Genomic DNA, 27,549 nt, shown 5'->3' with positions numbered 1-27,549 from the left:
TTTGTTCAGAGGGTCGTGCGACTGAAGGCCCCACAGGGCCGAGGTCCTACACCAGGGGAAACTGGAGCCGCCGCAAACGGAAGAGGACGCGGCCGGGTCTGGCCACACGAAGTCACTCGCTCGGGTTGGAACTCCACCCGCCCATGTCAGACGCCGTGACTGCCCAGCACCGGCTTAAGTGCACAGAGCTGTGCACATGCGGGCCCAGGTATTTCGCAAACGAAAACCTGGTTGGAACTGCCGGAGCGGGTGGTTTCGAGGGCCTTGCAATAAAGCCAGCGCCGTCACTGCTTCCTACGCGATGGAGCAGTGAGGGGGCCCGGGTCCTGAAGGAACTGCCATCCATCTCGGCCCGGGACCCGCCATGCCCTGCATAGCAAACGGCCCCCATCACTTCCCATCTCAGGAGAATTCATGCGCAGTCACTGCCCTGGTGCGACACGATGGGTCATTCTGTTACTTGCCGCTTCTTTCGGGGATGTTTTCCCTGGGGGAGGGTTCACCCATGACTGTCAGGAGATGCCGCTTTTATAAACCGTGATGCCACCTACGCAATGCAATTTGTGAAACAAGCGCCTCATCCCCACGGACTAATTGTCACAGACCTGCCACTCCACGTGGACCGTGGTTTGCCCGCAGGAGCACGGGCTCAGGCTCACGGTCCCCACGCCGTGCGGGCCGCCCTGGCTCCCCCTCCGCACAGCTCCCCCTCCGCACAGCTCACGATCCACCTGCTCTGACACTGGGGCGCTGAGCCGCTTTGTACGCGGCTCAGGCAGACATTCCTCTGCTCTCGAGGGTCCCAACCGCACACGGCCGTCTGGAATCGGCTCCAGACACGCTCTGCGGGGTCACCTCCAGGCGGCCTCGCCCTGCAGCCCAGGGGCCCGGCCCTCGCTCTAGCTGGGGCTCTCGGGAGGCAACTTACGGTAGGTAGAAACATTACCTTTACCATAGTATGGCTTTTTGACATGGCTGTCGCCGGACTTAGCCTTCCTCTCCTCCCCGGGGAGCGGCCTTGGTGACGGGTCCTCGTAGGACCTCAGACTGTCCCGCCGTCCCGCCTCCAGGGCCATCTTCTCCCTCATGGCCTTGGCCCGCTCCGTCTCCAGGGCGATGGCCTTCTCCAGGAGGGTCAGGTTGCCCTTGGTCATGTCGAAGACCTCCTCCGACCGGTCCGAGGCCACCGAGGCGGTGTCCTCGTCCCGCTCCTGGCAGCCGTCCTCCTTGGCGCAGCTGGAGAACGTTCTGGCCCTGGGGCTCAGCTGCTCCTCCAGCCGCATCAGGTTCACCATGTCGGAGTAGTTCCGGTCGGGCGTCCTGCCCGCGAAGTCGTCGTCGGGGCGGCCGTGCGGGCGGAGGCCGGCGCTGGGCTGCGGGGCGCGCTCCTGCGGGCTGCCCTCGCTCAGCTTGCGGGCCAGGTCGAAGCACTGGTTGCGCAGACACTCCAGGCTGCTCAGACACACCTCCTCGTCGCTCTCCTCCGCCAGCTTCTCCGCCAGCCCGTTGTTGGCCGCCTTGCCCAGCATCACGTAGTTCAGGCCCCGGCCGTCGGGCGGCCCCGCGTCCGCGTAGCCCCGGTCGCCCGCGCCGTCCCCCAGCACCACGCCGTGGCCCTGCGCCAGCAGCTTCAGCGAGTCCACCGTCTCCCTGACCACGTCGCTGTCCAGGTCCAGGCTCAGCTCGGCCTTGCGGCCCAGCGGCTCGTTCTTGTCGCTGTCGTCCTCCAGGCTGTGGGAGGTGCTGCTGTTCATCTCGGACTCGGTGCGGGCGCGGAAGGCGGCGTCCTCGGCGATCTTGCCCAGGTTCAGCAGGGACTTGGCCACCAGCTCGTCGTAGTTGTCGTACTCGTCGTTGTTGTTGTCGTCCTTCTCCGCGTCCTGCATCAGGCGAGGGTTGTGGCAGTTCAGCTGGCGGCCTTCTGCAAGGAGGACAGAGACAGGGACAGGAAAGAAAAGACAAGGAGACGTGGCTCGCACTCGTGGGGCCCCGCCCGCCCGCCCGCTGCCCGCTCCCCCCCGCCCCGTGCCCGGCAGTGGCTGTTCCCCGGCGGCGGGGCCGCCCCCAGCACCCACGCGGCCGCGGCTGAGGCCCGCGGCGCAGGGGACCAGGGTCGGTGGGGAGGACGCGTAGAGGGTTCCCCTCCCCTCACTGCTCCACTAAGAACTACCCTTTGCATATTGGCTTCAGAGCTGCACGGCACGCGGCCAGGCTTTCTAAGCGGGCCTGGGCTGCTCATGTCGCCGCCCTCCCCAAGCAGAGGTTCACAGCCCTGCTGTGAAACTGTTTCACGGCGGAGCTCAGGCAGCACAGGGAAAGCTGAGGTTCCCGCTGGGCAGGCAGGGGTGCCGCCGACTTGGGGCGGTCAGCATGGACGCACCCCGGTGGTGGCAGAGGCTAGTCCGCATGTTCTACCTCGGGGACCACTTATCGGGATGCACAGGGAAGCAGTAGGAGTGTGCCCACAAAAGCTTAGAAAGGAAATCTGATGAACCACGATTCCTCATCTCAGCGGGTTGGAGAGAGTGGGTGGGAGAAGGTACCAGCAGTGACCAGGCGCCTGTGAGAAACAGGGCTGGGGAGAGTTGGTGCAAACGGAACAGGCAGCACAGCCTCCGTTCTATTCATCCGCCCACAGCCTCTGGAAAATTCTGGTGAGCTGGTAGAAATAATGTGCGATAAAGTGTCACATCCAGTCGCCAAACCATCTTTAGGAAGACGCATTAACAAAAGACCAAGTTAAAAACTGCAGGAAGCCCCCTCCCCATGTCCTCTGGAATGTCTTCTGCTTAACACGGAAGGACTGCATGCGACCTGCGCCTCCCTTCCCGAAGCGATGTGGTCGCTGCCGCGTGTGCCGCAAAACACAGATGGCGCTAAACAGGTTCTCCCCAAAGGGAGCCTCCCCCATCTCAGGCTGGATCTGGTTAACCACGGGCCATTTCCAGATACGCTCTCTGTTTCTAGGATTAAATAAACCAGAGCAAGAAGGCTTTTTAAAGTTTATTAATGAGGAGATGAAGCATATGGGTTAGAAGATACCAGCTGACTCAGAGCTAAGTCGTGGAGCCCAAGTGTTTTCTGGATGGACTTGGTGCTGGCTCCTTAGGAAAGGCTTTTGTTGGTGAACAGGTTTGGAAATCAACATATCAATAAGAGAAAACCACATCCTTGCTAGCCCACGCAGGGAGCCAAGGCGTTTGTGAAATCCAACAGCTCTCTGAGCACCAGCCGGTCACATCGGCCCCACAGCAGTCAGAAAGCATCACTAACTGTAGGAAGAGCGTCCCTCTTCTGGATAAGGCCTGGGAATCACTCTCCTTAGAATGAGGACACGTGTCCCCCAAGGGCAGTGAGAGGAAGGAAGACAGAACCCACAAGCCAGTCGGAGGAACTGGGCCTGGTCACCTAACAGCACACGACCCGGCGCGGGTTAGGCTCTCGGCTCTCGGTGCTCGGTGGAGGCGACCCTGCTGTCAGGGACCCTTGAAAATGTGACTTGTAGTCTCCTTTCAGTTTACACACTTTGGTCTTCATAGTCGTGGCTGATCAGAGAAGGGGTGTCTGGACAACCAGGCCACGTGACTGCCACACAAACTGCTCCTTTTTGGTAGCCAGCACCACTGTACCTACCATGAACCCACCACGAGATGAATCCACAAGTTATGGTTTGAAAACAAGGTACGTGGACATGCAATAGCTGGAAGCTTCTGAACATGGACCCAAAGAGTCACGAAGAGTCAGCTGAGATGCAGGCTTTTCACGCTTCCTCCTCACTCTCTTGTGAGACTCGACCTGTCCCCCTGAGGAGCCTGGACGAGGAGGAAGCTCAAGCCAGGGAAGAGGGGCCTGCACCCCCTCATTCGCCTGAACCTCAGTGAGGACCCAGCGTTCATGACGCCTCAGCTCCCCGACCGGCGTGTCAGCCACGTGATTGTAGTTAAGTCTCCAAATTCAGAATCTCGGGATCATCTGCTCTTCATTCGCCCCAATAGGAAGGGGTTTTGATGTGCTTTCTGAGCTCCCCCCATATTCCTTCAGTGTCACACAGAAAGGGGACAGGTCCAGGCTCTTCAGTCATCAGATACCTGTCCGTTCCCAGGTGACCTTCCCTCAAGGGGAGAAAAGGCTTCTTCACAGAGGAGGGGGGCTGGGAGCCAGCTGGGAAGGTCCCGACGCCTGCCGTGTAGTCAGATCGGGATGGAAGTGACCGGGCAGGTTAGACCACGCGGTCCGGCCCGAGCCCGTGCTGCTGCGAGATGCTGTGACCCGGGCCTGGCCCCGAGCTCGGACAGGAACGCCGAGAACCCGGTGCCTGTCAAGACCCCCGGGGGGACGAGCTCTGCGTCCTGGTGGCCGGTCTGGGGGTGGCCCCCGGGGCAGGTGCGGAGGAGGGATCTGGGGCATCCATCGGGGGATGCGGGCGGCGGCTGACCGCGCACCACGTGCTCTCCCTCCTGCGAGGCTGCGGAGCCGTGGGGCGGCGGGCGGCGGGACGAGCACGCGCCGGAGCGAGCACGCGCCGGAGGGCCGTCCTCGCAGGCGAGCGGCGTTTCTCGAGTTACACGTGTTTTCCTCCTTGAAAACACATGTGAAATAAAGTCCCGTCTCAATCACGTGGCCTGGTGGAGGGTCAGGCGGCCAGCCCGTCCCCGGGCGGGTTCTCAGCGTCTGCCTCTCGAATGCACGGCCCCCCACAGAGAACTCTGGGAACCCCAGCCTGGGCTCCGTGCTCCCAGGCAAGGTACCTTCCGGTACGGTTTTGCTGAGCCGAATAACGGAACGGACCCCACGCGGAAGGGGCCGTGGGACTCGGGCCAGGGGTTTTGGTGCCCATTGTCCCCCCCGCCCAGCATTCCGGGCCGGGCCGGCCAGGCCCCGCACTCGCCCGCCCAGTCGCGGGAATAAGGTGGTACTGAGCACCCAACCCGCAGAGACTCGGGGCGCCCGGAGCGGGTCTTCCTGCGGTCATTGTCCAGGAATAGTGTTTGCCCCGAGAAACGGCGCTTCACGGGAGGGCCTGCAGGTCAGGCCTGCACTGCGCATAAAGAGCACGGCCACTCAGATGGAGTTTTAAAGAGAGGGCCAGGGCACCCGAGTTTCCTCTTTGGGCTCTTCGACACGCGTCTCTCCCCCCCCGCCCAGCTGTGGGGGTGCAGACAGAGAGGAAGGCCCTGCTGGGGTGCAGCCCCGGGCTCACCTGCTGGAGGGGCTCAGGGCACGGTCACGCCGGGGTGGAGACGAGAGACGCATCCAGCCCCTTGCAGCTGGGCGGCTGGAGCCCAGGCAGCACAGGTGCGGTCCAGGCTCCGCCACGGGCCCCCGCAATGGCTCCTCGCCAAACAGAACCCTTGTTTTCACAGCGATTCGGGGTGTCTTCTGGATTCCTACCTGAGCGCTGTGAAATGCCGTACGTCTAAATTTTATCTGCCCTGGATCGGACTGTTATAAACTATCTAGGCTCAGTAACCGCAATGAGAGAACCAAAAATTTTCTTTACAGAAACAGGCAGGCAGGGCAATTTTTCCCTCCAGCTTCACGACTAGAAGTTGATGCGGTTGGACCTCTGTGGATTGTAACCTTGGGAATATGAGCACTGGTTTGATTTCGTAGCTTGTCTCTAAAAACTATGTCTGAGACACACCTTCTGATTCTTTGAATGTCTAGTCCTGGTTGTGTTACCACAGTTCTTTCTGGCCATTAAAATCGGCTGCAGGCAAGCACACAGACAACCAGTTCAAAAACAAACAAACAAAAACCATAAAAGAACAGAGAACAGCCACTTTCTCAGAGCAGAAATTGCCCTGGGTTTACCAGGTCATGGAAGGTGGGGTCTAAGAGCCCTCCCCGGTTTCTTAAGACATTACTAGGTGTTTCTTTTTGATTACAAAAATATTGAAATTCAGTTTTGACTTGCAAATACAGAAATGCGATAATATATTAGATTCTAGTGAAAAGACGATGGTGTTTTAACAGCTCCTGCAACCACAGGAAAGAAGAAAAAGTGGTGACCATCAAGCAAGCCCCGTGGACAGGGTCCTTGTGCTGAGGACGTGAAATCAGGGAGCACGGGGTGACAGCTCTGGCGTCAGCCTCTGGGCCCCATGAGAGGGAGGCATCACCTACTGTTCTCCTGCAGGTGACAATAGGTTGATGTGCTCTCCAGGTCACCCTGTTGCTGGGTGACAGAGGGGGACGCCACCCTGGGATCCGGGCCAGCTCCACCTCCTTCCGCAGCAGCCAGACCCGCCCCGGCCTCACCGACAAGGCCCTCTGGGCTCCTCCCCACTGGACGTCCCACTCGCATCCATCACAGGCCCCGGCTGCCAGCCACGCGGGGGGCTGTGCAGTGCTCCTGCTCTGAGCTTCCTCTCCCAAGGGGGCCTGCCGAGATCTGAGGTTTAGTTATGGCACCAGCTGTCGGCAGCTGTGTGTGAGATGCCGGCTTACTTGGTCCAGTGCCTGGGGGTCCCGGCTAGAGAGTTTGAGTGCAAGCTGACGGGGAGAAAGGCTTTGGACGTCAAGAACACCCTGGACTGGGTCCAGGGTCGGGGAAAAGGAGGGGAACGGGCAGGTGGAGGGTGGAGGGTCGCGATGCCCAGGCATGAGGCTGGGCAGGAGGACAGACTGACCACGTCCCGTTTCACGGACTCTGGCCCTCTGATGTCACGTGACTCCCGTGGCCCCGTCCCCAAGACCAGACGGAGCTGCGGGGGCTCATCCTGCAGGTGCTGCTTTGAGATGTGGGGTAGCAGAGCCCTTCCCACCCGCCCGGGGCTGTGTCAGAGCCGCCAGCCTCGGACCCGGGGTAGGGGGCAGTGTGGGGCCTGTCACAGCCCTTCCCCCAGCGACCAGCACTGGGGCCCGGCAACCCCCCCCATGAACAGTCGGGGGCTACACTCGGGGACTCCCAGGACCCTCGCAGGCACCCCAGGTCCTCGGGAATGGAAGGGGGTCTGGAAGGCGGTGGACGGGCGGGCGCACGGCCGGGTTCCGGGTTTGCCTCCTCTCTGGATGGTATCACGTTTCCCGATTCATCTTAACCACGTCGCTACCTGCTCTCGGTTTTACGGGGACAGACGATGCCTGTTTATACCTTTTAACAGCAGCTCCCGGTCATCAGAGGCAGCAGGATCCCTGCAGACGTGTGCCCACGACGCTTTCATGGGTGCGTAGCAGGAAGATGGCCACTTTCCCGAGTCGGCCCTTGTCACACGCTTAGGACCGCGGGCTCTCGGTGCTGGGACAAGGCATGGCGGTCATTCAGTCCAGGCTCTCACATGGCACCTCAGCCCAGCTGCCGTCACCAGCCTGGGGGCGGGGACAGGGCAAGCCTGCGTTGTCCTGGGCCCTTAACCCCCTCACCTGGAGCTCCTCCTCTTTCCAAAGCTGGTGACTATTCTGGGGATTATGATGCGGCGTCACCCCAAAGATAAATTATCCAAGAAATGAAATGATCCAAGTTGAGGGGGCTTTCCTCTGCCCCCTATTTATTTAGGGCACTAAGCACGGTCTGGGAAGACAAAGTCCTAGCTAACTGGACGGAAACCTGAGTGTCTGTCTCCACGGCAGGCGGTCCAACAGGAGAACCAAGGTGACAAGCAAGGAAGGCGCCTGACTCGAGGGTGAGGTGCCACGGCTGGGTCCGCGCCAGCCAGGAGGAAACGCTCACGCTGCAGCCAAGCCTGGACAGTGAGACACGGCCTTGGCCACACAGCCCCCGACGACGACGAGACCCTGCTCCAGGGAAGGTGAGGAGGAGGCGGGATTTTGCCAAGAGAAGGTTCCCAGGAAACTGCAGCTCTAGGTGAGCAGCAACCAGGTAGAAGAAGGGATAGTTTTGGCTGAGGTTGTTTAGCTTAGATTCTTTCAGTGGAGATTTTATTCATTTTTATTTTTTAAATTACATATATTTAATGTGCACAATGTGAGTTTTTACACATTGAAGTGTAGTCGATCTCCAGCGTGGTGCCGATCTCTGCTGTCCAGCAAAGCGACCCGGTCACACATTCTTCTCCTCATGTAACTGTCCCTCAGGGTCTGTCCCGGGAGACAGGACAGAGTTCCCTGTGCTGCACAGCAGGACCTCACTGCCCATCCATTCTCAGTGTCACAGTTTGTTTGCATCTACTAACCCCGGACTCCCTGTCCATCCCATTCCCTCCTCCTCCCCCTTGGCAACCACAAGTCTGTTCTCTATGTCGTGGGTCTGTTTCTGTCCTGTAGACAGATTCATTTGTGCCGTATTTTAGATTCCACATATAAGTGATATCATATGGTGTTTGTCTTTCTCTTTCTGACTTACTTCTCTTAGCATGAGACTTGCTGGTTGCATCCATGTTGCTGCAAAAGGCATGAAGTCATTCTTTTTCATGGCTGAGTAGTAGTTCATTGTGTATATGTACCACATCTTCTTAACCCATCCTCTTGTGATATGGATATACACTGGGGAATGGTTACTGCAGTAACACACCCGTCACTGTGTGTGTATAGATGCATAAAATCCCAAGGATAAATTCTCCAAGAAATGAAACATCCAAGTTGAGGGGGCTTTTCTCTGCTTCAGGTAGGAAGGCCTCCTGGTCCTCACTCTTCCTCGGCTGGAGAGAAGGGAGGGGCGGGGGGCGAGCAGGGCAGAGGGCCCGCGGGTCCCTGGCTCGCGGAGCTCCAGGAGCCCAGGGCTTCGTGGGGACACCAAGATCTCTCCTGAATATGCGTCTCCTAAGGGTGGGCCCACTGCTGGACGTCCCCGGTCCTTTGGCCTGGACTCCGAGAGCTTGGGCTTCCTGGGGGGGCGGGGGGGGCCGCCGGCCCGGGGCTCACGGGGCCTCCTCCTCCTCCTTCGAGGATTCACCACCTGGCGTTTGCTCCGTGACGCGGGCAGTCTGATTCTACCTGCACCATTTCCTTCTTCCTCCCGTGGACTGCAGGGCGTTTCCCGCCACAGCCGGCCGCGCGCAGAGGCTCCTGGTGGGGCTGCTTGCGGCACACGCGGCATGTGGACGAGGCACCGGCCCACACGCGATCCTGAGAACTGCGCCCACGGCCACAGTTTTGTCCCCAAGGACGAATAGCGTACCTCCTGCCTCCTGCAGAGCTGTTGAGAACGGGTGGTCGATCCGCCCACGTCTGCCCTGCTGACTGTGCCCGGAGTTTCGGGGTCAGTTCGGGACGGCAGGAGCCCGTGGGCCTGCAGAGGTGGGAGCCCTCCGCCTGCAGTGCTGGGGGTCCTGCTGTGGGGGGGGGGCTCCTTCAAGTCCCCCTGGGGGTCACTACCCCATGACGACCCCGCGGCTCAGATTTGGGACGACAGCCGGCGTCGGGCAGGGAATGTCCTTCATGGCCGAGCCGCCCGCCGCCGCCGCCGCCTGGGGGTCCGACTCCAGGCAGCAGGTGCTTCTTTCTCATGGGGCCTCCTCACCGGGCAGATGACTTTGGCGAGTCACATGCAGTCACCTCAATGCTCTTCCAGCTTTGCTTTCCGAGCTGTGTGTTTCCTCTGCGGCTATTTCTGGGCTTCAGTCTCGTTCCCATTGGCCACACTCGCCTGCTAACCCCCAAGGGGCCAATTCACCGGCCGGGTTTTCTGGGCCCGTGTGTGCAGCTGCCTCTGCCTCCGTCTCTGTAAACCAGACGTTTGGGCGCAGCAGGACCCGCGCTTCGGTCCACGCCGTGAGCGTGCAATAGGCTCCCCATGGTCCACGGGCTCAGGGAGGCGCCCACCCGCAGTGTCCCTGCTGAGATGCTCACAGGCCCTCCACGGCCCCAAGCCTCCACTGTCCCCACCGCGGCCCTCCTTGCCTGGAAGCCTTCTCGGCTGGAGGGGAGCCGCATAGGACAGGCTCTGCACTGCCCACCGTCTGAGGCAGAGCCGCCCTCGAGGTGCAGGGGCCCCGGGCCAGGCAGCTGCTTCAGCTGTAACCTGAGGACCTACCCGCACAGGGGACCGGGCTCTGCCACCTTCCGTTTACTCGGGTAAACACTGGCTTTTCCAGACGCATCCTCCTCAGACTTCAGACTTCAGAATGCCCACTCCTTGGGGAGGACAAGGCATGACACCTCCTACCAGGTGACAGGGCTTCTCATTGGCACAGCTTTGCTCGGCTCGTTCTGACGGGCCTGGGGGGACCAGGAGCCCTGCTTGTTGGTGCACCTGACATCTATTGACGGAGCCCTGCCAGGGCGGAGCGATGCCCAAGGAGGGCCCCCGGCGGGCAGCCCTGGCGTCCCCGTGCCGTTGGCGGGGAAGAAAGGAACAGAAAATAGGCGAAACCTGCGATGGCGGGTGTGACCGGTGCTGTGCGGGGACAGGAGGCCGGACCAGCCCGTCATTTTGGTAGAAAGCCCAGCAAGGCTCCGGGGGAGACAGTCGAGGGGCGAGGGTCCCAGCCCAGGAGGAGGACGCCGCAGGTGCCTGAGGACATGGATTTTCAGCATCCCACAGCTCTCGTTGATGTGAGTTAGATTTCAATTCTATGAACTTACACTTAAGTAAACACGTTTGGCTAGGGGCTCTCGTGTTGGCCAGCACAGGGTCAGCACGGGACAATGAGCGGAGCGAAACTCTGATTTTAACTCTCATAACATATACTGTACACACCCCCCCACACACATACACACATATAAAATTTAGATGCAGAGTTAAACAGCGGATTTTGTATATAGAAGCCACCTTCCACCAGGTCACTGGCCGAGCGGGTAACGGCTCCATGAGTCCTGGGTGCTGCGGCAGTTTTGTGGGCCCTGGGCCTGGTTTGGAGGGTGACACTGGTCCCGAGAGGGAGGCGGGGCTTGTCCGCCTGACGCATCTGCAGGGCAGGAAGGACGCTCAGCCCACAGGGGGCGGATGGTCCCTGCGCCTTTGGTGCCCTGTCTCCGGGGAAGAGCCCGCTGCTCTGGGCTGTGGCCGGGGAGGGCCGCCGCATCTGCCCGGGGCCTCCAGGCTGCATCTGACTCTCCCGTCCCCTGCCCCGTCGGCACGGGTGGAGGTCACGGTCAGGCGTCCTATTTTGCCTGAAGCCAGACCGCACGTGTGTACAGTGCGGCCTCCCAAGCCTGGGGCGTGAGAGGAGGGGGCAGCGGAATCCGGCCGGCAAGCCCACACTGGCCTCACGCCGCCACGTCTGAAAGGGTTACTGGCTTATTGGTTCTGGACGTTGTCCATGTCATAAGCCGAAGCATATGCCTAAAAATCTCCTTTAAGCTAAAGGCGGTAAATTGAAGGAAAAAGTAAGTTTCCCCAAGGATCCGAGCTGCATACGAACTTTTAATGTAGATCTCAGAGCTCTTGCTTAAAGTTTTTATATTAGGGATCTTAATGAACAGAATGTGAATGAAAAAAGTTGCATTTAGTCATTAAGTTTTGAGGCCCCTTCTACTTGCAGAAATTTTAGGTATGTGGTTTATCTAAGTTTGGGACTTAAAAAATAGAACAGTCACTCCCACCGCTGACCCACCCAGACAAGAGCCATCTGAGATCCACAGTTTTCAGACCGAGATGGACTGAAACTCACGAACCCACTGCATCCCTCTCTCCACACACACACAGACACAAGCACGCCGCACAGGCATGCACACTCGCCATGCACACGCATGCACTGGCACACACATCACAGTCACACGCACACATCAAGTACATACATGCACCCACAGAACACAATGCACGCAGAGCACATGGCACACACGCACACACACACAGAGCTCAGAGACCTTTTCAAATTAACTGGAGGACCCGGGACTCCTGACCCGCAGAACGAGGCCGCCTTTGTTACTGCCGATGCTGCCCATCAGATGCGGATAGAGTCTGTGAAAACCTCCACCCGACCGGTCAACAGGACGGTCTGATGGGCGGTTTCAACGAGTATGTTTGATCGGAAGGAAGCGGGCAGCCCTGGCCCCTGCTCTCCTGACCAAGTTCCGTCCCCATCGGACAGAAAAGACCATTCGAAAACACTGCAACTGCCCCTTGGTAACCCGAGTTCAACCATCTTCAAGCTCTGCCAACTTTTGCTCTTGTTTTTAACACAACCCTTTAACGCCTCTGTCTCAGCTTGCGGCTTCTAGTGCCGTGCTCTGCAAAGGAGCACAGCAAGTGTGTTTGCAGGTACACAACCCTCTCTCACGCTATCGTTCATGCTTCTTTGGGGCAAAAAGGAGTGTCTGCACAGTCTCCATGTCCCCGTGGAACCCAGGGCACTTCCCTGGACACAGAAAACACATGCCATGTTTCGAAGGCATCTGTCTTTTAAATCGACACAGCCTTAAAGCACCTGATGTCTCTGCCAGGCTCTGCCTGGGCCTTGGGCTCAGACTCACAGGAGAGCCCGCGTGCGGGCTGGGAGAGGGGAGCTGGCAAAGCCGCCCAAGCGACAGCCGCCCGCCGTGGCCTGTGCTGCTCCCCTGCTCCAGCAGCTCCCTGCCCTACACCTGCACCTGCTCGAAGCGACACAGCAGTGAAGGAAGGGCATGTGTTATTATGCTCATGTCTGGACGGCAGACTCAGGCTAGTGAGGGTAAGACACGCGGCCACTCCAACAGGAAGACACGCCTTCCCGTCTCCAGGCCACACCCCGCCAGCCCAGTACTCGGCACAGAAATTAAATTAAGACAAAGAGACGAGCTGGCAGTCCCTTCACGTGGACCTTGCCGGCAAACTGAATAAAAATGTGTTATGTCTCTTATGCCTGTTATTTCTCGTTACCACGTAAACAAGAATTTCCCTGCTTCATGCATGTTGTTTGCATCTCGAATGTAGACGGCTTTACCTTGTGAGCAAGTTTTGGGCTTTGTATTGAAGAGTCTGAAAGTTCATCCAATACAAGATACAATTGTATTTTATAATTATGCAAAATTAGCTTGTAAGAAGGAAGTTTAATTTTGATCGCAGACTGATACCTAGAAACTCATTCGGGGGTGACAGAGCCACACACTGCAATGTGCTGGGAAACGAAACTTCCTGAGACAGCGCTTCCACGGCTGTCGGGAGAGAGGGGTTCGAAGCTGATCGGAAGCATCCTACTTTCTTCCCACTGGGCACAGCTGCGACCTCGTGCAGGGAACACATCTTTGCTTCTGTGCTGGCCTCACAGCTCGGTGCTTTTTCTGCTGACTGCAGGACCAGGCGAGCGGCTACGTCTGATTTTCGCAGTCTGTCCACGTGGCGACTCATCAGGGACGCTTCCTGAGAACGTCGCGAGAGCATAATTGGCTCATCAGCGCAAGCAGCGCATCGAGAGGGGTTGGGGGGCATGAGGCCACGGTGCAGACCCTCCCTCATTCTGTCTTGTCTTAGGGAAATTCAAGCCCACCGACCGCCAATTCTCAGGGTGCTTTAGTAACGCAGTCCCTGGGGCATCACCTTGTGTGAAAGAAAAAGCACCCTGGAAACTTGGCCGTTAAAAGGGGGCTGTTTCTCCAAGGAGAGTCCGCACAGGTGGGCTTCGTCTTGGGCTCCTTGCAAGGCGAGGCGGCTTTCTGCAGAGAAAGCGCACTGTGTGGGGCCTGCTGGCTGGTGAAGGGGATGCAAACAGCCCAGGAAGGAATGTGACAGCGCTGACCACACGCGCCAGGAGTGGGTCGGCGGCTGGGAGGAGCGGGGTGCTGCCCTGCGCCGACCGGGGCAGGCTGGACGCCACCCCACGCCTGCCACTGCCTCTGCTCGGCGGGCCCGCCCGGCAGAGCGGTCCTCGTCCCCTGTCTGTTCTCCTGCGACTGGTGACACTCTCCCTCAAACCACCAGCTCCTCCTCAGGTGTCAGCTTCTAGGATGCACCGAACATCTCCGGCTAATTCACACGTAGAACAATGTGAAGCCAGAAAACCTTCAGAGAAGGAAAAGGTTTGCATTTTACCTATTTTAACCCAACGGTAAGTGAACTGTCTTCAAAGCTGAATTGTCAAGAAAGCCCCAAGATTCAACAAAGAGTAGCAAAGAAAGGACATTACATAGGTGCAAGTCTATTTCAGAAAGGGGATATACTAAGAAATAGTTAGGTGTTACGGCGGTGTCTGCGCTCATCCGGACAGCAAATTGCTGCATTCTTAACAGGGAATTTTCTTTCCTGTGGGTGGGAAGATACACTATATACTCGGAAGGGGTACACACACACCTCTCATACCCGTGGATATGTGTGTGTACCTCTTTTGAGTGGGCTGTAGTATGAGAATGAACTGGAATTCACCAGGCATTCAATAACCATCTAATCTATAATTCTCAACTCACAAGGTAAAAGGTACTATATTCGGACACTGTCTGCGCTTAGATTTGCTAAGAAAGAGGCACAGTCCCGCGGGAGAGAATCCGCTGACGGCCTCGTGGACCGGTGGTCACCAAGAGGGTCCACCGGGGGCGGCGAGACCGACCTCAGGACGCGAACCCATTCACCAGACACAGGAAGTCCCTCCCTGGTTTGCAGATATGGCCACAAACACACTCCGTGCGGAACGTCCTGGCCTTCACTGCGGTTCTCATGCTTGACGTGGCTCTGGGAGTGGACGCTCACACCAGCTGACGGTGACCTGGCACTAACCTTAGTCCTGAGTGAAAATAAAAGGCAGCTGTGGAGGACACGGAATCAGGAGGTGGACAGACACTGCCTTCCAAAGCCCGACTGCTCTAAACCACACGGCCGGGAGTTCGATGATCGGAAGTGAAAGCTTCCTCAGCAAAGCGACGTATCCTTGGATCTAGACCTTCCCGAAGGGTCCTGACCCCGGGGTTATGAAAGACCTGCTGTATAACCCACCTGGCACACCTTCACTGATACCGGATAACTGGGGGCTGGGAACACCTGCTCACGGGGCTCCTCCAGTGGAGACTTTGTATAACAGAAAAGCCTGGTGGAACTGACTCTGGAAGTCGGGTGTCGGAGGCGACTTCTTAGGAGGGATGGTTCTGTTCGATCTGGAAATCGAGCAGGCCTTTGGCACCTGCCTGCACTGACCTTAGAGTGAGCAGAACCACACTGGAGGGTCCATCACACGGGCCATCTTTGATCTAAATGACTCCTGGGGACTTAGGATTTGCAAGAGAGATGATCTAAGCGAGAGTAAATTATTACACTTTACTGCCGAAAATATTTGGTGAAATGGACCTATTTGTCCTATTAACAGAAGGGGTAGCCTAGTGATCCATCCATGCTCACCATGGCTGAACCTCTCTTCACTAGGTCCAGCTGATTCCTTTAGAGGTCACATGACAGGTGATTCCAGAAGGTGTTTAGCAGGGGAATCCAGAGCTGGATATGAATTCTGAAACCAGGAACCAGCCTGTGGTCGTTTCTCTTCCCACAGGGCATTTTCTTTCCGGAATCAGCCTCCTTGTGTGCCTCTGATTTGGGCTCAACATTTGCTGAACACAGAATGCTGGTCACCATGCTGAGCTGAGCAGGTCATGTAATTAGACATTCCGAGGCGGATGTTATAATTACGCAATTGTTTCCTGGTCCTATCATGCATCCATTGATTACGCCCATTTACTTGGATTCTTCTAGAAAAATCTCTTTAGCTTTGATTTGCTCTCTCACTTTTTAAATCAATTCTGTTCAAGTGTTCAGAGTAAACAAACCCAGTAAGTCACATTCTAAAGCTGCTTCGATAAAGCTCTTACCACTTTTCCAAAATATGTCACCTTGTACTTTTAAAATTATTTAAAATATGACCCAAAGTAAACTAAAATTGAAAGTTTAAGCCCAGCAAAAGGAGAGCAGGACCTAAAATTTGGCTGAGGCGCTTGGTGAAATGATGCATATTTGCAAATCTCTCCCACCGTAATCCATCACGCACACAAACACCCACAACTTCAAATATTAATGGCCACTGCTTCCCAAACATAGAACGAGAAAATAAAAGCACGATATTTAGTGCCATCTTCATAACAAGCCATGGGTAAGTTACAGATCATTAATCAGCCTCAACAGCAAATGATTTCACCCAGAACTACACGCACTTAACACAGTGTCCAGAAATAATGTGCCGAAAGGCTCTGCTCTCCAACCTTCCACCTATTTCACTACCCAGAACTGTTAATTCTCAGCATGGAAGTCCTGTCCTCTCACCAGTGACACGGGGACATCACTCCCACAGTTTGCTTGGTAGAACACGTGCTGCCTCTGTTGGCTCACCAGGAGCTATGACACCACGGCAAGAAAGAGATTCTGGGGAGACCACATTTTAATCATGAAGCTTATGTGCATGTGTGTGTGCACTTGCGTGTGCAAACGTGTGTATAGATACATTTGTATTATCACGTGCGTGTGCGTGTGTGTGAATGTATTATCACATATGTGCGTGCATGTGTGTGAACGTGTGTACAGACACAATGGCATTATCACGTGAGTGTGTGTGTGTAGAGACACATTTTGTATTACTGTGTGTGTGTGTGTGAACATTTGTATTATCACATGTGTGCATGTACATGTAAACGTGTGTACAGACGCATTTGTATTATCACGTGTGTGCGTGCAGGTGTGTAAACGTGTACAGACACACTTGTATCATCACGTGCGTAAACGTGTGTAAGACACATGTCTTCTCACCCACAGGTGTGCAAGTGCGTGTAAGCGTGTGCGTAGACGCATTTGCCTCACCTGCGTCAGTGTAAGCAGCCAGGTGTTCTCCGAGCGACCGTACCCCACTCTAAGCCCCAGACGAGCGTCGGGCCTCCCGGACCACGCAGCACGCGTTCATGGACAGACACTGCCCCGTGTCCGCCCGGTGAGCAGGAACCAACTCGCACCAGACCTAAGAGCAGGCTCCGCCCGCGGCGGAAAGCCCTGTTCGGTGTGCTGCGCAATCAGCCTTTCTCGGAATTCAGACCGGAGAGGAGGAGCTGTGCGCTCCAGTGAGAAGAGTAAGGACAAATCGTCCCTTTCTGGTCACACCCGGTTTGCACCTCCCTGGGCAAACTCTGAGCCAGGACAACAACTCAACGCCTCAGAAACCCCACTTCTTTCTAGAGAAGAAACGACTTCCTGAAAGGATTGGCTTTTACGCCCCGTTTTTGAGTCTGATGCTCAGAGGAAGCTGGAGAGAGAAGCAGAATCATCTTCAACGCGTTGCCTCCAACCAGCCGCCACCCGGCGCGTCTCCGTCGCCTGCCTCACCCGCAACAGCACGGCTCAGACACGTGGCCCTCGGTCCTGGAGGGAGACCGCGGTCGGGTCCCGGCAGCGGGCCCTCCCCTTCCGATCCCTGGCGGTCGCTGCAGCGGGGCCACAGAACCTACCACGGCAGCTCACGTGCCGGGGTCAGCCGCGCTTCTGACTCCTGGGGCGGCACGTGGCCACACCGTCCCAGTGCATGGCCACCCGTGTGGTCAGTGCCAGGATCTCGTGGCACCTGAGGAAATGCAAACCTAAGGCCAGGCTTGCTAGCCTCACCTCTGAGAAAAGGTCTAAGCCGAACAAACGTGCGCACCAGGCATGTTTCGGCGAGTCTTTGGGGTGCCCGGTCTGCCTTACACTCGAGCGAGACCCCCTCTAAGGGCCAGGGGGTGACTGAGGGGACTCTAAGAGGAACGTGAGACCCAGAGACGGCTGCGCTCCCCAGCGGGGCCCGGGCCGCCCTCGCCCGTCACTCGCCGCTGTCGTGAGCACCAAGACCGGCCAGGCTCCTGGGCCCGGGCCTGGCCCCGCCCCCGGTCCCCTCGAATCCGTCAGGGTTACCGTTCTCCTCGTCCTCGTCCTCGTCCTCGTCGTCCTCGTCCTCGTCCTCGTCCTCCACCTCCTCGCCGTCCTCGTCCTCGTCCTCGTCCTCCACCTCCTCCTCCTCCTCCTCCCGCTCGGCCTCCTCGTCCTCCTCGTCTTCCGAGTCCTCGTCCTCCTCGTCCTCCTCCTTCTCGTCCCCGTCCTCCGAGCCGTCGCTGTCATAGCAGTCCTCCGCCGACGAGCTGTCCGCTTTCACGGCGAACGGTTTTCGCTTGGGAGCAGGTTCCTGGGGCTGTTTGTCCTGCGTTTTCCTTTTCTTGGCCAAGGGGCAGCCGTATACGCTGTCGGAAGAGAGAGAAGGTCTGCATTACAGCCTGTGAGGGTCAGAGCAGCAGGGGCCCCGGAAGAAGAGGCTGAGGCTCAGCACACAATGCGAGCGCACGTGCGCGCCCACGTGTGTGCCGGCACCTGTCCTCGGAGCACGTTACACAGGAGCGCAGCTGCTGTCTGTCTAGCTGCGGCTAAGACTCTGTCTCTTCTCCCGGTCCCTTGTCACTACCACCCGCGTGATCTCACGGGGCCACTAACCACGTCCCGGAGGACGGCTTACAAAGCTCAACATCGAGCCGTCAACAAGCTCCCCCCCATCCTCCCAGATGCCTGCTGGGTGTCACGCACGTTTAAAACGAGGGCTGGTTCATGCACATACTATAGTAACGCACACACGCCTGTGGAACCACAAAGATACACATGTTGTGAAAAGCTGCGGGTCGATTTGGATTTGTACAGTCTTGAGCTAAAATCACATCTGTGGGCAGACGACCCACTGGGAGAGCACGGACCACAAACGCCTGCTGATGGCAGCAAGTGTCCAACTCAACCTCTCCCGAACGCGCCAGTCCTGCCCCAGCAACACGGAATCTGCCTGGTGCGTTTGGCAGCCAGCACGAATCATGCTGAAATTGGCCTCAAATTGAGTGAGACCTTTACAGCAGGAGCTCATAACCTTCCCGTGAGAAAGGGCAGGTTTCCAAAGCTTTGCTGCGAATTAGAATTCCTTTCTTCCTGGAAATCCTATGCACACACTGCAAGGAATGGGGAACACGCCACATGGGAAAACGCTGCGGGCAGCTCCTCCATTCGTCTAAAACAAGACTACGAACTCCACCACTAGTGGAACACTCTGGAAGGGACGCCCGCAGACTATCACTGGCTCACCTGGGAAGGGTGAGCCCCCATCCAGCGCCTATTTCGGGGGAGCCTGCTCTGTGCTGGACTCTGCTGAGCAGGAGATTCAGAGGTGAAAGGCACACACCCACACTGCCAGTCACTATGGTCCAATGGAGACTCAGACATGCCTGTAATTCTGCTTCAGAACCTCTGGTCACCATTTTCCACGGGGCATCAAGTACCCAAGGAGTCATGAGCTCTCATCAGGTAGGTGTGGAGTCATGGGATCTCACCAAGTAACCAGGGAGTCATGGATGCTCATCAAATACCTGGAAGTCACGGGTGCTCATCAAGCACCTGATGAGTCATGGGCTCTCATCAAGTACCTGGGGACTCAGGGATGCCCATCAGGTACCTGGGGAGTCATGGGTGCTCATCAAGTAACCAGGGGAGTCATACTCCAAAAATAGATACTGAATGAACAGGCATTGGTTACTATGTCATAAAAGAGGGGCTTGGCTGGCAGTCAAGGGAGCGTGGGCTCCCCAGGAAAGGCTGTGCAGGAGGTGGGCTGGAAAGAGACGCGCAGGGCCCTGGAGGAAACGCGGAGAGCCCTGCCGGCTCTGAACAGCCTTGCGGGCTGACTGTGGGACTCTGGAGCTTTACGCAGGGACCTGGGAGTTATCTGAGCTCTTTCAGGCCATCCGTGATGCAACCAAACCTGCATGTTGGGAAGGGGACGGCAAGGGTGTGGGAAGGACCCATCAGTGGGCCCAAGAGAATGGGGACGGGGCCCAAGGCAGGAGGGCCTCCTCCCTGTGAAACAGGCGGCAGTGGGTCTCCCACCTCTCGAATGTTCTCGTCTCTTAAAGATGCACCAATCAAAACAAGAGTAATAGTTATTACGGTCAGAAAATAACAAAGAAAACAAATATTGGCCTACAGAGAATTTCTTATAGGAGATAAATGGATATCTGAGATTTCTTTCACGCGAACGTCTACAAGGATTTGGGGGACTCTGAGTCCGTCATCTCGGACAAACAATCCACGGTGTTGCCGAATGGCACCTCCCCTCACCGCCACCCCTGGCAGCTCGTCAAGTCCAGCTCCTACCAGCCAGCCTTCCAGAGACAGGGTCCTGGGTCTGGGTGCCAAGTGCTCACTCTGCATTTATACGAATCAACCAGCAGGTGTGAGGCTTGCTCCTCCCATTCTTCCCGACTCTGCCGTGACCTTGCAGGCCGAGAGGAGTATCGGTGCCTGCCCATCCCCCCTCTTCTCTCGGTCCATCCACACTGTGCTGGGTGGTCTGCTCTGTGTCAAAGCCACATGTGCCCCAGGCACCCAGGCTGCTTCCACCATCAGATGCTGGAAGTGATGCGAAACCAGGTGGCTCCGTGCGTCTCAGGACCGTTACTCAGAAGGCCCCGGCCCCGCCGGCGGTGGGAGCCTCTGCAGAAGGTGCAGACCCTGCCCTGGGCGGGGTTCTTGGCCCTTCCTTACGCTCGGCTGCCCCAGGGCTCGAGACGGCTCGCGTGTCACTCGGCCCTTCCACGGTCGGGCTGCAAGGTCAGGGCGGGAGAACGGAGCTACCTTCTCGCTCTGTCTGGGTTGGTTTCACTCCTTGGCCTACACTGCTGTAACCTATTTGGATTCCTTTTTCCCCCGGCCTTTTTGGAATTAGCTGGCCTCAAACTTGCAGCGTCTTCTGCCAGTTCCCACGGTTTGATGCTCAGGCTTTTGTGGGCGGCCACTGCGGGAAACTGCAAATACCACTGCCCTCCAACATTAAACGGATGTGTCCTGTGCCTCCTCCAGCTGCCCCACGCCCACCAACGGCAGGTGCCTGGTATCTACTGTAGCCAGGACGACCGGATTCAAGCCCACAGGACAGACGTCACTCTACTTGCGTCAAACAGCACCTGGATGGAGGTCGCGCCCGGAAGACAGGTGCCTCATGGTCTATGAAACCCAGTGTTGGGAATATTTCAAAGTGGAGCCTTGGGAGGCAGTTCCAGGACGGGCGCTGCCGAGTACGGCTCCTCCTCAAACCAGAGGTGCGCCCATCGCGTCTGTGCCGGGGTGGCCGGCAGGACAGAATCTGCACCCCTGAGGTGCACTCTCTTCTACCTGGCAGGGGAGGTTGGTCCAGACTCTGGAAAAGCCAGCCTGCCTCCCAGCTGCCGCCTCACCCGGACTCATCTGGGCTCACGTCAACAGAAATCCTAGAAAATGCCAGAACCACAGTTCTGGAATGTCCCTGGAATGACAGAGCAAAGCTGGGGATCAGGTGCCAAGGTGAAACCCCAGGTGGAGGACTTGGCAGGTGCCAGCGCGGGCCCTTCAGCCTCATCTCCCACCCCTGGGAGGGTCCAGGCTCCACTGCCCACGGTGGCTGATGGAACCTTGTGTGTGACGGTCGCTCAGTAAGTATTTGCTGAATGGACAAACTACAGTTTTTCCCATTTAATAAAAGTGGAAGCACTTATCATATCCTAGCGTAATTATGGGTTGACATACTGTCTTTCTTCTTCACGAGATTGAGAAGCTGGCTTGTGTTTCGTGGATCACTCTATTTTTAGAGCTTCAACCTCCAGTACAGGAGCCACTAGTCATATGTAGCTACTTACAAAATTAAAGAAGATTTTAGGCAGTTCCCTCGTGGTGCAGCAGGTTAAGGATCTGGCGTTCTCACTGCACTGGCTCAGGTCCCTGCTGGGGCGTGGGTTCCATCCCTGACCCAGGAACTTCCATAGGCTGCAGGCACGGCCAAAAAAAATTAAAGAAGATTTTAACCTTAATTCCTCAGAGGCGCCAGTCCCATTTCAATGGCCTCTGCGGCTAGTGGCTGCCACACTGGACACAGGCGCTCAATAAATAGCGCCGAGTGAGGCATCTGGAGCAGGCTCCAGAGGGAGGAGGGCCTGGGTGCCTCAGATTCCCGAAGTGGGACTTCCAGAAGGCCCAGTCTTCTGGCCGCCAGGGAGCGTGCCCTGGCGACGCCAGCAGAACCAGACGTGGCCGTCCCAGAGGACCGGGTCCTGCCGGGAGAAAGCCTCCCCTGACCCAGCGCACCAGCCGCTCCCAGCAGGGCCCGGCGGCTGTGCTGCCGCCTCTGCCCACCCCGAGCTGGGCCGCCCGCCGGAGGCCAGGAAAGGCCGGTGGGCTGTGACGGGCTGCTCCCAGGTCCCCATCGCTGGGGAGCTGCCGAACGCGCACTGTGCGTCTTCCCACCGCGGACCCTTGAGAGCGTTCGCGGGTCTGGTGACCTGTAAGATCACGCGGTGCATGTTTCACCCGTGCTCGAGTGACTTAAAGTGACCAACGGCCGCGCCCTCAGCTCCAGGCGCCTCCAGGCGGTGAGATGCCACGGCCTTCCTCTGGTCCGGTGGGTCCCTTGGCACGTCTTTTGGTTGCTGGAGCTTTTACAGTCTTTCTGGTGTTAACTTGATTTAAACAACCCTTAGTCTTTTGTACCGGGCTTGTCTGGAAAACTGGTTGTGTGCTGTGGAGCCCCTGCAGCAAACACGTGTACATGAGACAGTGCGTGTTGCAGCTGCTCAGTGCCAGCTGCACTGTCATCTTCAGTGTTTCTCACGGTGGACGTTTTCGCTTCCCCAATTCCTTTCTTTCAGCCGCGCCTGCAGCCTTCCCGGGTCATTCTGGGTCAGGGATCAAAGCCAAGCCATAGCAGTGACAGTGCCGGATCCTTAACCGCTAGGCCGCCGGGGAACTCCTCGCTTCTCCAATTGTAATAAGAACAAGAGGCAGTCTCAGAAGCTGAAAAACACATTTGGCAGAGACGCCCCACCTGCTGAGGGTGCTGTTCGTGGAGCAGCTGCCCGTGGAGCAGAAGCGCCACGGTCATTCTGAGGCCCACAGGGGTGCTGCTGGTGACTTCTCTCCTGCGGTGCCTGAATAGCCTCGGCCGTGAGAAGGGCAAATCCTTGGAATCACAGGGTTTGAACCCGACGCTGGAGTCCGAGCTCTACTGTGGGCTTGGCCAACGCCAACACCCTGGGAAGACACTCACTCCGTCCCTGTCCCTGCTGTCCCCTGGAACCTTTAGAGACCGGGAGCCATGAAGCCCTGTGACGACCTGTGAGGCAGGGTCTATCAAAACCCCCACTCCCAGAGCGGAGATTCTGCGTTACTTGCTGAAAATCTCAAGGCCGAGTAACACCAAACGGTATTGGAAAGCCCGTTTCCCCGTCTTGGTTTTGCCCCCGCTGAAGAGGCAGAAACACCGCCTTAGGGCGGGGTGGCCAGAACACGGCACACGTGCTTCCTGGTGCCAATCCCGGGGGGGCAGGCCGGCCACGCGCGCTGCTGAGCGAATGGACAGCAGGCGGCCAGGCCCGAGCAGAGCCTGCGAACAGCTTCCGAGCGACGTCAGCACAAAAGCGACTCTTTAGGAACTGAAACTTGCTCAGGATCACACAGCGACTTAACGGAAACGATTCCTACCAGCCTCAACTTCCTCCATCTGTAAGATGGACCAGCAATACCTATCTCAGACTTCTAACGAAAAACATTAAAAATACATAAAGTGCTTCTGACCAGCGTGGGGGGTGCTGCGGAAGCCCCAGCGCTCTTTTCCTCACTTTCTCCCCCTTCCTGTCTGACTCCCAACTGACATCCTTTCTCACAGCTGCGCTTTTAGAGGGTTATTCCTACATGTCTTCAAAATATACAAAGGCATTTAAAAGTACCTTAGAAGCAATTTAATTCACTCAATTATTAAATTAAACAGCTAGCATTCCAGACACTTTCCTGTATCTTTTCAGAAACACATATATTAGTAAAACAAATGCAGTTTGACCTGCATTTTGAAGTATTTCTTTAATTTTGCTCTTTGATTCTCTGTAGGGGGTTGTAAACGAGAGTCAAGGTGATTTGAGAAGTATATTATCTTTAAGCTAAACGTCACATAACTGTTCTGGGCATCGTAAGATGTTCGGTGAACAATTTTGTTGTTGTTGTCTTTTTATCTCTTTAGGGCTACACCTGCGGCATATGGAGTCTAATTGGAGCTGTGGCCGCCAGCCTGTGTCACAGCCACAGCAACACCAGACCCAAGCTGCGTCTGCGACCTACACCACAGCCACAGCAACAAAGGATCCAAGCCACGTCTGTGACCTACACCGCAGCTCATGGCAACGCCGGATCCTTAACCCACTGAGTGAGGCCAGGGATTGAACCTGCAACCTCATGGCTCCTAGTCAGGTTCGTTTCCACGGCGCCATGTCGGGAACTCCTGAGATGAACAATTTTTATTAACTTGACTCTGCTGCGGACTTTTCTGTGTGCCTTTCACGACTTGAACCCAGCTCCCCACTGGGTTCAAGCCTCTTCGGCCTTGGGGCGGCATCTGGCCTACCCGTGGCCTCCGCCCCCTCCATGGGAAGGCCCCTCCCTGGGCCGGGTCTCTGCGTCTTGGATGCGGGGTCCCCCCTCCTGGGTCATCTGTGTCGGGGGGAGTTCACCCTCCGGAGCTTGCTGAGGAAGGGCACCGAGGGACATCGGGGACCCGACTTCAGGGCCCCGAGCCCCCGTCCCGCTCGGTGGATGGACGCCGTAGGTAGCGCCAGCGCTGAGTGTCTCCCCAGGACTTAGTTTCTCCTTTGGGTTCTGGTTCCTGGTTGTCGTGTCAAAAACTGCGACACTAGTATGATTTTTGACCGTTTGCGTGAAATCAGCTGTTTCCTCCTCCTCCTCACTGAAGCCCGTGGGATCCTTGTCTGCAGCTTGGACCCCCACGGCTCTCTGGGGGGCTGTGTCCCCCACACAGTGCCGGGCACCTGACGGGCTGCATTGACCTGCAGAGGTGGGTCAGGGCAATGTTTTGAATTGCGTCTGGCACTGTTTTCTTTTTGCCATCTCTCCTCTCTTGTCTGGATCTCTGTCATTTGGATACTGTGTTTCTGGGCAGGCTCTTTCATTGTCTTATCATTTTTTTCTCCTATTTTCCCCTATAATTTTCACCTTCAAACTGGGAGATTTCTTCAACTTTATCCTCAATCTTTCTTGGAGCCTTTTCTCTCTCCTTTTCTTCTTCTGACTTTTTTTTTTTTTTTTTTTTTTTTTTGCTTTTTTAGGGCCATGTCTGTGGCATATGGAGGTTTCCAGGCTAGGGGTTGAATCGGACCTGAAGCTGCCGGCCTACACCACAGCCACAACCATAGCAACAGCAACACAGGACCCAAGCCGTGTCTGCGACCTACACCATAGCTCAGGGCAACGCCAGATCCTTAACCCACTGAGCAAGGCCAGGGATCGAACCCACAACCTCTTGGTTCCTAGTCGGATTCGTTAACCACTGAGCCATGATGGGAACTCCCAGTCTCAAAATCTTTAAAAGGCTTCTCTGCACATCAGCTCTGTCTCTTCAGGGTGTTTCTTCTCTTCACTGTTTTCGTCATGGAGGCATGACCTTGGCCGTTCCCTCCCCACACGGGGAGACTCACCGAGTTGCCTGTGAGCCTCAGGCACAAGGACCTGCAGGGCTGCTTTGCAGGGAACACACGTGAAGCCTGTGCTTTCCCTCCTGATGGACCCACAGAGAAGGCTCTTTCAAGCTCCCAGTGGGTGGGGGTGGGGCTGCCGTCCTGGCGGACAACACGCTCCAAATCCAGTGTGGGAGACACCCCAGGCTCTCAGGCTTCCAGACGCAGAGAGGCCCTACCTGCCCAGGGACTCCAGCAGTAAACTCTGTGCTCTGTCCTCTCTGGAGAACCACTCGAAGCTCACTAGTCTCTAGGCTGCGAGCGGCTTGGTTCGTCTGGCTCCTGCGGCAGAGGCAGAGCGGGGGACGGCACCTGCGAGCCACACACACGTAAAGCCTCCCCGTTTGCAGACTTGTGGTCGCCACCCCTTCAGAATTCCCACCAGGTCCCACAGTGGCGTCACCTGCCCCTTAGAGCCGGCTGTTGTTGGGGCAGGGGTTCTGCTGGGCCCCACAGCATACAGCTCTCTCCTTTCCAGCGTCTGACATTTGGGGGCTGCTCCCCAGGGTCCTTCGGCCCTTAAGGACCAGACTTCTCGCTGTCATCTTGGTTAGGTCTGCAAGGCACGCTGGCGAGGAAGGGTGTTCCTGTATCTTGAAGCCTGGCATCAGCTATTTACTTTCTAAGAACTTGAACAACGCGGCTCTGTCCTTCCTGGAACTGCGGATGCCACCACATGCCCACGCTTGCCCTGCCCGTGGTGACCCGCCCTACAGTTCTGTGCTCACGCATCGCCGTCCTGGCCCGGAACGACCCCAGACCCACCCTTTGGGACCAGCTCAAGCCCTTCCTCCCGATCGATCAGCCTGGAATTCAGGGTCTGCGGCCTTTAAGAACTCTGCACCACGAAACACTACCTTATACTGTTCCCGACTGTTCCAGGGCTTATCGAGCATCTCATTTTATCGGTTTCCACCCCTCTTGAGGCATCTGCCGTGTCATTAACCCGCCTAACCCCAGGAAGGAGCGTGTGTCCTACTGACGGATGGTACTGACGATTCTGCTGTGAGCCTGTGGTCTTCAGTCTGGTTCCAGCACAGGGCTTCCCGTCAAACGCCGGCCACCTCCCTTCCACCTGCAGAGCAGCATTTACGGCACCTGCCACTAGAAGCCAGAGACGGAGCATGTGGAGAGAAGGACCCCAGCAGCCGACCTGCTCCTTGCCAGTGAGACTGACAAATTCAGCTGCCCGAGAACTTCACTTTGACTCTTCCTATCTGAGCCAAAGACCTGGGACGGTAACAATGTCTCCTGAAGCGGCTGGTTCCAGGTGGCTTGGTGACCCACTCGCTGGGAGACGCTCTAAGGCAAGGCCCCAGAGCAGCGGGGCCTGGAGGCGAGGAGCTCCAGCAACCACTCAGGGCCCTCTTCACCCAGAAGAGGACGGGACGAAGGCCAGAGGGACTCAGTGACACGCAGGAGGTCAGAATACGATCGGCTTTCCACCTGCTGAGTGAGCACATTTCTGCTGGGCCAGGATGAAAGCGGAAATGAGCATCAGCCGGAAACAAACGCTTCTCCTGGGGGCCCATCAACTGCGCTCCTAACACTCACTGCTGCTTAAGCATCATCCCTCTCGGCTTAAGGAACACGTCCAGAGAGGAAGTCGCTGGTGATGGACAGCGGGCTCAGCTCGACTGTCAGCAGCGTAGGAGTTTCAGCTTCCTCTGTCTGAATATTTACCCGCTGACACACGCGCTCTGGGTCAGAAAGGTGCTAGGTCACATTTAATGAGAACACAGCATCGCTCACTATTTGGTCTGTGTTTAGTCCAGATGAAGAAATTCAACACTCGAGGCAGCGACTGTGACAACGTCATTGGCAAGAGACTGTCGCGCCATGTGCTTCCGCGGCTGCTGCAGCCGTACCTGAGCCACAGCGACAGCGAGGCCGCAGCGATCGGACTGCGGTCGTGCCTGAGCCAGCTGCAACGTGCCCTGCTGCAGGGGTGCGATCAAGCTCCTGAAGTTGCACCACTGCTCCCACCTCGAGTTAGAGTAATGGAGTCTGAGCGGAAGAACTGAACAAGCCCCCAGAGGGGGAGGAAATATTTGCAAACCATGAGACCCGCCAGGGCTTAATTTCCAAAATACACAACCAGGTCATACGGCTCTACGTGGAGAAAACAACCGTCCCAATCAACACATGGGCAGAAGATCTAAACAGACGTTTCTCCAAAGAGACACACGGACGGCCCACAGCAGGTGAACGATGTCCACCGCGCTGAGA

General features: G+C 56.9%; 1 protein-coding gene across 50 annotated transcripts in view; it reads right to left on the bottom strand.

The window, feature by feature from the left end:
• The window catches only part of MYT1L (myelin transcription factor 1 like), a 365,227-nt gene that overhangs the window by 83,605 nt on the left and 254,073 nt on the right, over window positions 1–27,549 (bottom strand). For 29 of the 50 annotated variants that reach the window (XM_085020074.1, XM_085020077.1, XM_085020064.1 and 26 more), the window contains 2 exons: window positions 17,663–17,985; window positions 947–1,921 (listed from right to left, as the gene is read on the bottom strand). In XM_085020074.1, the coding sequence (XP_084876200.1) occupies window positions 947–1,921; window positions 17,663–17,985 (1,298 nt within the window). The remainder of the gene's footprint in view (window positions 1–946; window positions 1,922–17,662; window positions 17,986–27,549) is intronic. The other 21 variants (XM_085020083.1, XM_085020067.1, XM_085020069.1 and 18 more) reach the window with 1 other exon arrangement.

Source organism: Sus scrofa, chromosome 3, assembly GCF_054392235.1.
Source record: "Sus scrofa isolate SSC_HxYL_T2T_F1_AM1 chromosome 3, Sscrofa_HxYL_maternal_Yorkshire_Landrace_v2.0, whole genome shotgun sequence".
In the NCBI taxonomy this organism is placed as follows: Eukaryota; Metazoa; Chordata; class Mammalia; order Artiodactyla; family Suidae; genus Sus; species Sus scrofa.
This window is presented reverse-complemented; position numbering and strand designations above follow the sequence as displayed.